Source organism: Globicephala melas, chromosome 2, assembly GCF_963455315.2.
Source record: "Globicephala melas chromosome 2, mGloMel1.2, whole genome shotgun sequence".
NCBI lineage: Eukaryota > Metazoa > Chordata > Mammalia > Artiodactyla > Delphinidae > Globicephala > Globicephala melas.
This window is the reverse complement of record NC_083315.2, coordinates 42,434,512-42,446,614: the sequence shown is the minus strand read 5'-3', so window position 1 is coordinate 42,446,614 and position 12,103 is coordinate 42,434,512. Positions and strand designations below refer to the sequence as shown.

The 12,103-nt window shown below is 48.6% G+C and overlaps 1 protein-coding gene across 2 annotated transcripts in view; it reads right to left on the bottom strand.

The window, feature by feature from the left end:
• The window catches only part of SLCO3A1 (solute carrier organic anion transporter family member 3A1), a 318,207-nt gene that overhangs the window by 251,006 nt on the left and 55,098 nt on the right, over window positions 1–12,103 (bottom strand). For both annotated transcript variants that reach the window (XR_009562876.1, XM_030873196.2), the window contains exon 2: window positions 2,147–2,612. Coding sequence is in view for 1 of the 2 variants with exons in the window: in XM_030873196.2 (XP_030729056.1) it covers window positions 2,147–2,612 (466 nt within the window). In the remaining variant the exon portion in view is untranslated. The remainder of the gene's footprint in view (window positions 1–2,146; window positions 2,613–12,103) is intronic.

The window sequence follows — 12,103 nt, the reverse complement described above, 5'->3', positions numbered from 1 at the left end:
CCCATGAACACAGACCCAGGAAACAAGTTCAGAAGCACTCAGGAAGGCCGTCTCCACAGTCCTGTACTGTCATGTTTTGGAATTTGGCCAGATGCCACCAAGATGCCCACACACCACACAAAAAGACACACCCAACTCTGTGAATGTTGAACTATCATAGAGGAAAAGGATGCCCAATTAGAAATTTGGTTGAGACTTGCCTCCTACCAAAGACTCACCGTAAATCCCAGAAACAAGGTCTCAGAAAGAGAGAAGGGCCTGTGCCTGGTATGGTCAGCCCTGTGGCCCAAGCCTCCACCTCCCACAAAACCCAAATGAGTCCACATCCTAAAGCTTTGAACCGACAGCCCAGCCCCCATCCAGTGCCAGGAAATACCACAGCCTAACTCATCAGGGCGGACTTCTGGAAGAGGGCTCTGAGCCTGATGCTCCAGGCAGGGGCCCCCAAGCAGAGGTGATTTACCACTGGTGTGACTACAGGAGGCATTCTGCGGAGACACTTTTCTACTTGATTTCCTCATCAGAGACAAGAACTCAGCTTTTCACTCCCCATTTCCTTCCATGTGCCCTGATTTATCTACTTGCTGTTACTGCTACCAAAAAACATCTATCCTAGGGTCCTAGAGTGATATCAGTCAGGTCAGAGACCAATGGCCCAGATGGACCTGCAGAGACTGTTTTGGCTACGTGCTGTGGCCCGCCTCCTGGTCTGCAACAGACTCACGAGGAGGGGCTTTCACTGAAGCCTTAAAAGCATCAAAATGTAAATGATTTCCTTAGACCCCTCTCCCCACTGTGCCCACCTTCACACACAATTATGGAAACCCCTAACCACAGGGAGAAGCGACTAGCCATCTTCGGCCTGAGCAATCTTCTCTTCTACTTTGTGTTCCCTAGGCAGGTCCACAGGTGCTTCATCCCTTGGATGGGGAGATACATATTCTCCACCTTTCTTTCCTAGAGCCTGTTCACAGAGGGCTGAGACATACGACATATTTATTCAACAAAGTCATCTACGCCACAGTTGGGACAGAAAGTCACAGAGGAAAATTAGCATTCAGGTGTGTAGCTGCTCTGAACCCTCCTGTCTCAGAAAGCTTGGGCAGCGTATGGTGGAAACTTGTTAGATAGGAAGCTTTTGGAAAAATTCTTATCAAATTCTATTTTAACCTAAACTTCGTATTATAATTAACTTTATACTCCAAGGCACACAGCTTTTGGGAAGCACAAAGCTTCCGTGGGTGGATATGATTTTTTCAGAGCTTAGCACCCAGTGACTGGGGTCATGTCATACAATCCAACTGCAAAATTAAACTCGGTAAACAAGAAATGGAGATGCTCGGCAGGCCAGCCCTCACCCGACAAATGACCACGCAGCAGTGCCTAAAAGCAGTGACTAAGGAGCCACGTTTGCTGTAAGTGTAATTCACCACTTGCATGTTTCTTAACCCAACACCTGCAAATGGCTTCCATCCTCCCAGTACAAAATAGCAGCAGAAATCATTACAGCACAAAACATTTTTTCAAAGTTCACATGTACCTTATTTCTTCCCAAATATGCAGTTCCAGTGCATACCCCGTGACAGGAAAAAAAAAAAAAATTACGGAACGTTACCAACGTTGAATAATACCAAATGCTGGGCATGCAATCCCCTTTCTCTTTGAGCTTCAATAGGACAAGGACCAGGAGATCATTTTGATGATTAAAAACAGGGTTTCCGATGTGTAGATCCCCAAGTATTCCTCGTGGCTAATGCCGAATAGCCCGAAGTCCAAACACACACAAAAAGGCAAATAAATAAACATAAAACTTCCCCTGACCACGGCTTCCCACTCAAGGTTTACTGAGGCTCTAGCACAGCAGAGGTCAAATTCTGCTGCACATTGGAATCACCTGGGGAGCTTTTTAAAAACTATGTGCCCAGGATGCACCCCAGACCAACTACCCCGTAATTTCTGGAGGTGCAACTCAGACATCAGCATTTTCCAAAACACCCGAGATGTGTAGCCAAGTCTGAGAACCAGTGCTCCAGGAAAATTAAAACTGCAGGGGCCCACGTTTTCTTCTTCTGTTAACATGCCCTGTTTACTGACACAGAATCAACCAAAAGGGAACAGCACCCCTGGCTGTGGGGCAACTCCTTACCTATGTAGAGCGAGGAGTCCTTCCTCCGCACGTGGTCGTCGATGTAGGAGACGCCCAGGGGCTGCACGGGGGTAGCACCGATGCCCAGGAGCACCTGGGCCCCAATAAGCAGCAAGTACATCATGTTGGTGGCGGTCCGGCTGCGGCAGATGAGGTCCGGGTCGGGCCCCTGGTCCCCGCCAGAGCCGTTGGCGGCGCAGACATCGCGGCCCTCGGCACCCCAGCGGATCTCGCCCGCCTCGTACTTGTACTGGTGGGTCAGGAACTCAGGCAGCGCCGACAGCAACGCGCCCAGGGCCATGACGATGCCTCCGCAGCCGATGAGGCGTGGCCTGTGCCCGCGCGCCCCGAAGTAGCTCACGAAGAGGATGAGCGCCAGGTTCCCGATCTCGAAGCTGCTGGCGATCACGCCCACGTCGGCGCTCTGGAGGTTGAACCTCCGCTCCAGGGTGGTAAGGACGCTCACCTGTGGGGTGCAAAATGCAATCTCAACGCCAGTGCTGATGGAAACCACCCAGGAGGCCCCCTTTCCGTCACGCAGCGCACCTGCCCATCCCGGATCCTCCCGCCTCGCCGTTTTTTGTTTTGTTTTGTTTTGTTTTTACCAGCTGTGCCAAGTGATTTAAACCTTAAGAGTCCAAAAACCGTTTACTTAGTATGATAACCCCAATTTAATGGTTAAAGAATTAACTTCCATCGGGGAAGAAGTTTCCCTTGGCATCTGTTTCCATTCTGAAAGATTCTGCCTCACCGCATAAGAACAACCTCTGCATCCCCACGGCCGCCACCATTGAAGGCTCACGAGTCCTGTGAAAGTCCTGAAGTCCACAGCTTTCACAGGCTCTCTCCCAACTACATCTTATTTATGAAGTCCATGCTGGAGGACATAGGGTCCACGCGCTTTTTACCAGGTTATTAGCAAAGCATATTGAATAAAATAAAAACACAAGGAAACAAAAACCTGGGAGGGGAGCAAAATGGACAAGCTAGATTAGATCATTAGGATAATCATTAACTCTTGGCTTCCTTCTGGAAATTTCCAAACAGTGGACATTTTCCTAGAGGTAAAGACATCCCTGAATCCCTGACTGTTCTGTGCACTCTAGCCCCACCGAGCTCCCTCAGGTGGTATAGTTTGATGACTTTCCCCACCTTTGCCTCCTTGTCTGCCCTTCACCTGTTTAACAAATATCTACTGAACATCTGCTGTTGGCTTCACAATGCCCTGGACACAAAAGACAGAAATAGGAGGAAGGGATGACACCTGGCCTCAAAGATGCCACCTAGCAGAAAGGTAGACATGTATGTTGGTTACATGTTACATTCATGATGCAAAATCACAGAAGGGTCAAGAGGAGATGCATCATTTTAAGGCTCCTTGAGGTGGAGAGAAAATGCAAATGGCCTCCCTGTCCTGCTGTTTGCAGGTTCCACGCAGGGTATTATCAGCAAGACAGGAGTCCCTGTCGTAGGAGTCCTAGTTGGGCAGGGAAGAACACTCCAGGCAAAAGGAACAGGGCGAGCAAACGTTGGGTGGCATGATTTCATAATGGAATGGAACGCACGTAGTGAAAAGACAGGTTGGCAACAGACTATAAGAAGCGACAGAGGCCACCCTAAAGGAATCAGACAGTCCCCTGCAGTGTGGTGGAGAGAACGCAGAGCCTGGAGGGAGGAGCAACTGGTTTGAACCGCACACCTATTATTTCCTTAATTAGCTCTGTGACTTTGGTCAAGTTAACTTAACCTCTTCAAGCCCTGATTTCCATGAAACAGGAATAATAACGCCTACCCGGCAGGATGCATGCGAAGATTAGACGTAACGTATGAAAAGTCTGTTAGCACAGAGCAGCCTTTCCCTACGTGGCCAGAGAGCATCGAGAGAGGTGGGGAAGCTGAGGGGTGCAGAACCGAAGCTCTGGGGTCAGAAAGCCTGGGGCCATCATGATGGGGAACAGCAAAGGCTCTAAAAACATGAGAGTGACTCAGGTATGGTCAGAGTGTGGAGAATGGATGGAGTGGAAGAATGCAGGAGCGAATGCCAGCAGAGAAAAAGGCTGGACTAGTATTGAGAAAAGGGAGAAGAAAAGGTCAGTACCGTGGCAATGGAAATGAACAGGAAAATCTGAGAAGCGTCATAGAGGCAGCGTTATATCTTTGGGGAGATCTGGCTGCCTCTGCTGAGTGACTGGGCATGTGCTGCTAAGGAAGGTAAGGAAGAAGAGTCAGTGGATCTAGTCTTCCTCCAAATGTATAAATATGGGCACTGGTGTCAGCATCCCTGCGTCCACAGCCTCTCTGCAATGTCCACATCCACACACACACACCTGTGCTGATTAGCATGCCTCTATTCTATTTACCTTTATTATAGAAAAAGACACTAGTCCAGTAATTCCTGTAGCCTCATTTCAACCCCACACATTTAAACAGACTCCTTTAACCCAGGGGTTTTCAATGCTACCTTCAGATTGGATGCACTTGGGAAAGCATTAAAAATTTCAGATGCCTGGTCCCTCCGTGAGTTTCTAAGCCAGGGCAACCTGGGTGCTGGGATGTTGTTAAAGCCCGCCCAGGTGATTCTATGTGGGTTAGCACAGCACTAACACAACAACACAAACGACTGCAGCCTTTCCGTCAGCACTGGGCCTGGGGGTGAGCTCTGCAGGGCACTACTCAACACTGGTGCAGGTCCCTGTTCATGACCAAGGATGGGACGTCTGTGTTGCCCTCGATCGCCGGCATTCCAATTCTGATTCCTGTTTCCGTTGTGCTTCTAACCAAGTCAAGGCCAGCTCACAACTCATGCAGCCCTAGTTAATTATTTTTCAAGCACCAAGTACTGGCCATTGTCGAGAAAAGAAGTTTAGCAAGTCCTGGTCTCATTAAAATGGCTTTCAAACGCTCCCAGAGATCCTTCTGAAAGGTCTGGGCAAGTGAAAACAAAGGTTTCATTTAGTCCCTTCTTTCCTTCGTAACACAAACAAGCTCGATGGAATAAATGCTCTAACAGAGGCATATAACAGGTAATGCCATGTGGAAGAACAAAGGTAGACAGGCTGACTGCCTGAGAGGTGGCGGGGGGCCTGGGGGGTTCACTCAGGCCTTGATGACAGGACTTGAGATGCCTAAAAGAAGCCAGATGCAGAAGTGGACGCATGTGGGCAGGGTCCCCTGGATTCACCAGAGTCACCTCGAGCAGGCTGGCAGGTCTGCAGCCTGGTGACCTCCACCTCGGGAGTAAAAGGGCAACGGTGGTGGGAGGAAGGGTGGGCAGAAATGGAGCAGAAGGCGTATTTCACTTCTGTCACAAGGCTTCATGACATCCGTACTAGGCAGATCTGAAACATGACAACCTCTCCGTTCCAGCAGGTGTGCCCTGTCATAAAATATCACACAGGTGTGGACATTTATGATGACATAAGGATGGTGAGGAGAGAGGCAGTTGTGGGCAAAACAAAAAGAGTCCACTCTTCTAGAAAGGGCAGGGGCCTATGCCAGCCATTCTTGTCCTGAATCAAACCTGCTCTTTGCAGAGCGACCCACAAGGGTCACAGGAGTAGTACGGTCCTTACCTCCTTGACCCCATGGCCTGCTGAAAGCCTCCGGGACACCTCTCTGGATCCAGAGTTAAGCTACACAAACATTCTGAAAAGATGCTTTGTGGATCAATTAGGTCAGAGGCTAATGTCTTCACTCACTTAAAACCCAATTTGGAGAAGCTGGACTAATTAAATAGGCATGAGGCCATAAACCCACTTGTGGCTTTTAAGTGGCAATGAACAATCCAGCAATGAGGAAGATGCCCGCTAACGGCAACGGCTGTCTGTACTTAACGGGTAACAGGACTGATGGAAATGTCTTGATAATTAGACACGAAGGAGCCACAACTCCAGGAGGAAAAGAAAAGAGGAACTGTCCTCACCTTGAACCAAGTAGATACAAAGTTATTATTAAAAGAATGCAATATTTATCAGGTTTCTGCTACCACAATTCAAAAACAAAACAAAACAAAAAAACCCGCCTGCATTTCAGAATCTCCTGGAGCACTTGTTAAAAATATAGATTCGGGCTTCCCTGGTGGCGCAGTGGTTGAGAGTCCGCCTGCTGATGCAGGGGACGCAGGTTCGTGCCCTGGTCCAGGAAGATCCCACATGCCACGGAGCGGCTGGGCCCATGAGCCATGGCCGCTGAGCCTGCGCATCTGGAGCCTGTGCTCCGCAACGGGAGAGGCCACAACAGTGAGAGGCCCGCGTACCGCAAAAAAAAAAAAAAATATATATATATATATATATATATATATATATATTTTCCCAAACCCTGAGATGAGGCCCAGGAGTCCAAGGTTTTATAAAACCCCCCAGCGGTCTCTGGTGCCCAGAGTTGGGGAGGGGTGAACACCACTGACGTTTCAGGTGTCTACACACACGCTCAACCACCAATCGAGAGCTATGGTTCTCAACCTTCACTGGCAGCAAAATCACCTGGAGGGTATCGGACTGCTGGACCCCCAACCTCAGAGTCTCTGATTCAGTGCCTCCGGGATGTGTCTAGGAATCTACACTTCTCATAAGCTCCCACACGTCATGTGGATGCACGTGGGTGCTGCTGATCTGGGGACCAGACTTTGAGAACCACTGCACCACTGGGCTCTCCATCCTCGACAAACCTGTCTCCCCTCAAGATTAAAGAGCTTTTTTTTCTTAATTAAATGCCAATTAAAAGCACTCCCTCATTTCCAATTCACATCCAGTCTCTTCTCCTCCTATGGGAAAGCTGGGTGGCATCTGGGGGAGGCTCACCTCTGAGGGAGTCTGAGGTGCACACTCTGGTCACCTGCCGAGGTGGGGGCCCAGCCCAAAAAGGAGACCTGTGGACATCCTGGCAGAAATGCTGTGAGACAGGAGGCACCCAGAGACCACGGCCAGGGACAGATGGGACTTTCCTCACCTCTGAAAGGGCCAGTTATCAGGGACTCACGGAAGAAGCAGCCAACCTCTTGGAGCAGCAGCTGAAGCTCAGAATTGCCCTCATGAGCCCTCCCACAGTCTATTTTCTTATTCTGGCTCGGGGGGGGGTGGGGACTGGACTAGAATCACCTGGAAAAACACACCAGCACCGCCCCCCCCCCATGCCCAGCCCACCACCACCAGGACTGTGATATCATGTGTGAGAGCTGGGCCCGGGCTTGAGTATTTTCCAAGCTCCCAGGTGATTCTAATACACAGGCAGGCAGAGGTGTGTGTGTGTGCAGAGACTCCTGGTATAGCCCCTGCACAGGGGCTGAGTGTGCAGGGGTAGTTACAACATTGCACCCTGGTCCTATCCGCGTAGCGCTGGAGCACCGGAGCCTCAAGTTCAAATCTGGCTTTGAGAGCGCTTGGCCATGTCAATCTTTCTGAGCTGTTTCTGCACCTGTGTGGTGAGGATAACAATACATGCATCATGAGGTCATGATTCCGCAGCTGGCGCACAGTAGGTACACTTAAAAGAGCCGCCCTCATCCCTGGCGTGCATGCTCTGCGCGACACACAGAGCCTGCTTGGCGGGAGGTGCAAGGAATATAACTACGGCTGAGAGAGAATCCCTGCCCTGTGGAGGTTCACAGCCTGGGGACAGCAGAAAGAAAGGGTCCTAACAGCACAGCCTACTATGCAGGGTCATGCAGTAAAGTGGCAGAGGGCTCAAGGGAGTGAGAACACACCTTTGGTTGCAGGCGGAGGAAAATCGATCTGGGACGCACCAGGGATGAACCAGATCTTAATAGATGGGCAGTGGGGGTGGGACCACAATACTTTTTTTAAAAACATTTTATATTGGAATATAGCCGATTAACAATGTTGTGAGTTTCAGGTGCACAGCAAAGTGACTCAGCCATACACAAACATGTATCCATTCTCCCCCAAAACTGCCCTCCCATCTAGGCTGCCACATAACATTGAGCAGAGTTCCCTGTGCTATACAGTAGGTCCTTGTTGGTTATCCTCTTTAAATACAGCAGTGTGTACATGTCAATCCCAAACTCCCTAACTATCCCTTCCCTCCACCCTTCCCCTCCCCACTCTTCCAGGTAACCATAAGTTGGTTCTCTAAGTCTGTGAGTCTGTTTCTGTTTCGTAAATAAGTTTATTTGTATCATTTCTTTTTAGGTTCCACATATAAGTGATATCATACGATATTTCTTTCTCTGTCCGACTTCACTCAGTATGACAATCTCTAGATCCATCCATGTTGCTGCAAATGGCATTATTTCATTCTTTTTTATGGCTGAGTGATATTCCATTGCGTGTATGTACCACATCTTCTTTATCCATTCCTCTGTTGATGGACATTTAGGTTGCTTCCATGTCTTGGCTATTGTAAACAGTGCTGCAGTGAACACTGGGGTGCATGTATGCTTTCAGACCATGTTTTTCTCTGGATATATTGCCAGGAGTGGGATTGCTGGGTAATATGGTAGTTCTGTTTTTAGTTTTTTAAGGAACCTCCGTACTGTTCTCCACAGTGGCTGTATCAATTTACATTCCCACCAACAGTGCAGGAGGGATCCCTTTTCTCCACACCCTCTCCAGCATTTATTGTTTGTGGATTTTTTGATGATGGCCATTCTAACCAGTGGGAGGTGGGAGGAATGGCAAAGGGAAAATTCAGACCATCCCTGGGAAAAGGGAGGAAGACCTTTTTGGCCTCAGAGCGCCATGAGGAGGTAAAACGGCCTTAAAGACTAGGTTGAGGGTTGATTTGGAGGTCCTTGGGGAGCCATCCTTCAGTAACACTATCCTGGCAGGTGTGGCGCATGTGGAGGGAGGAGAAACTGCCCAGGCAACTATTTCAGCAGAGCTGCTGAGAAACGAGGCTTCTGTAGGGGCGCGCTGGCAGAACCACAGAGAAGGGTGCCTGTGTGTGATGCCTCAGATGTAAAGAGCAGCAGAGCCACGGCTGATGGGAGGCCTGGGTCAAGGAAGCTGGAGCTGAAAAAGACCCTGGGGAGCCTGCCGTGCCTCAATCCGGAGCCCGTGTGAGGGCTGAGGGAGCTGCGAGGCTGGGGAGAGCCCGGGAGTGCAGAGAACCTGCATCTAAAAGCCCCTCTGCTCGGAGAGGCACGAGACACCACAGCCCAGCAGGCTGCCGCCCGGGGAACATGGAGGAAGCTGTACTTTCAAACAACTCGCCCAGCAGCGGTGCCCAGCGCTGTTGGGAGCAGATGCAGAAACAGTGTGGATGTCGACCTCACATTAAACTGTAGTTAAAGAAAGGCCCAGAGGTCCCCTTATTGGGGCTTCTGAACAGGCATCAGCACACTTTTTCCGTGAAGAGCCAGACAGTAAATATTTTCGGCTTCTGGGCCACTTGGTCTCTGCAGCAACTCCAACTATGTCATCCTAACACAAAAGCAGCATCGGTAAGCAGTATGTAAATGATGGCCACAGCTGTGTTCCAAGAAAACTTTAAAAATAAGCCACGGGACTTCCCTGGTGGTCCCGTGGTTAAGACTCCACCTTCCAATGCAGGGGGTGTGGGTTCGATCCCTGGCCAGGTTCGATCCCTGGTCGAGGAGCTAAGATCCCACCTGTCTCGTGGCCAAAAAACCAAAACATAAAACAGAAACAATATTGTAACAAAATTCAATAAAGACTTTAGAAATGGTCCACATCAAAAAAAAAATAAAAAATAAAAAAAAATAAGCCATGGCTGGATTTGGCCGCAGGCCACAGATTGCCAAACTCCTGCTCGCTTCTCCGTCAATCCAGTTCGGGAAATTGCCTTATTCCTGAGTCTGGCAATAACAATGCTGGCCATTTATAACAAGTTTGCAAAGCACTCCTGTTGCTGCCATGGAAAAGCCATTCCGGGCACAACTTCAATGCAAGTTTGTTTTTTAATCCCATGAAAGGAAGTTGCAAGCCCATTTCAACTGCTTGCCTGATGTGCCAGGACGTGGTCTTGCAGCAAAGGCGGGAAGGGGTCCAACCACAGAAGCCCAGAGAGCATCTCCCGAGGATGAAGCAGCAGCAGCAGCAATTGCTTCAGGTGAGGGAGGCACACATTGTGTGGTTTTGTTTTTCACTTGAACAGCAGCTCCTTGGAGCCAGTCATTTAGGGCACAGGGGAAACGGCATGCACGAGGCATTCGTTTGTGAATTCCAGGATCTGAGGTTTGCAGAGCCAGGTAACAGAGAACAACACAACAATGAGTCCTGTAATTGCCCTGGTGGCCAACAGACTGCCCACCTGCCTCGCAGGTTGGCCAGGGAAGACAAACAGTCAATGTCGCTTTATTTCTGATGGAATGATTTAGCCTGTTTTATGACATAATAAATGGGTGTAAATTGACGATTTTTTTCTTAAAAAGCAGAGCAAGAATTATATGGAGAACCTCTGATTTAGATATGACTCTGGCCTTCAGCCCATGCCAAAGGCATTGGTGTGTGTAAAGGGGTGAGAAGAGGGGCAGACGGAAAACATGAGGGGTTTTGAGAGCCACACACGAACCACGCATTTAACACGTCTGCAGCTCCCTTTTCTGATCTGTAATGCGGAGGCGATGATTCTGCCCTCAAAGCTCGTCACAAATGAGGAGGAAACGTGCTGTCCGATGTTTGTCACTGTGACTGCAGTTATGCCTGGGGTTGCGAATATGCAACATGGCCTCACCCTTCCTCGCAGAAGTATCCCGAGAGCCTGCCAGCTCTCTCGGCACCTGGGTCTTTAACAAGAGACCATCGTTCCCTCTGGTCACCCTGCTCTCTGAGAGTCAGTCTTGGACACTCTTTCCTTAGAAAGGCCTCATTCGTCTGCATCTCTGAGACTTCTTCTCGGTCATTTCCTGCACGCTTGTGAATTATTTGCACCTTTCTCAGACCATTTTCCCCTCTGTACCCTGTTTCTTAGTTTCTCTCTTCTACTCTCTTCCCTAAATAGCCCTAAAGTACAACAGAGGCATCTTTTTTTTTATTATTATTCCTTATATTTAGTGACATCTTATGTTCATTTAATTCTAAGAGAATGTGTAAAGTTTTATGATCCTCTTCTTTAAAAAAAATCTCTAAATTTTCTTCCTCCTTATGAATCTTGTCATTGATTTTTCTCCACAGCTCAGTGGTCCATCATAGAAAAACAAGGATTCTCCGTCCCTGCTGGGTACAGATAATAGAATTTTCTTCCACTCAGTGACTGAGCTGTAAAGGCACTACTAGAAATTTTTGCATCAGTCCTATTATTAATAGTCTGTGTTTAGTACCTTTCACAGGAATTGAGACCATTCTTTCAATTCACAATTTACGTGGTGCCAGGTCTCTTTTATTAGAGAAACTTCAAGAACAATAGGAGTTAAATGATTTCCTCGGCATTCAACAAAAATGTATAGAGGACCAGAGTCTTAAGAGATTTCCATCTAACACGCTAACAATGTACACACACACACACACACACACACACACACACACACACACACACCAGGCAGAGCTGTTTTCACTGAATCAGACTCTCTGTATGCCCTAGGGGCCGGGCTTACACTGTCAGAAAGACTGAAAACCCCAGATGGAGTAGCCATGTCAAGTTCTAATTCCGGGGCTGCAGGTGTCCTTAACCAGCTCACAGTATAATAGAGAAGACAACTATGAAAATAGGCAATTATCACAAAGGGCCAATAGAGCTGCTCTCTGCCACAATAAAGAGAAGTACAGTCAGTACCCAAAGAAGCACTAGAGTTAGTACCCAGTCACGTGGGAGCGACGTGGCATCAGGGCAGGGTACCCTCCGGAATGGGGACAATATTCCTTACAAGCAAAAGAAGACGTATTAGTTACTTATCCAGGGATGGTCCTGAGGGTTTTACATCGATTGACATATTTATTCTACACGATGATTCCAGAGGTAGGTCATATTATTATCCAGTTTTACAGATGAGAAACCTGAGGCTGGAGAAGATGACTAGCCCGATAATAGCCAAGCAGCTGG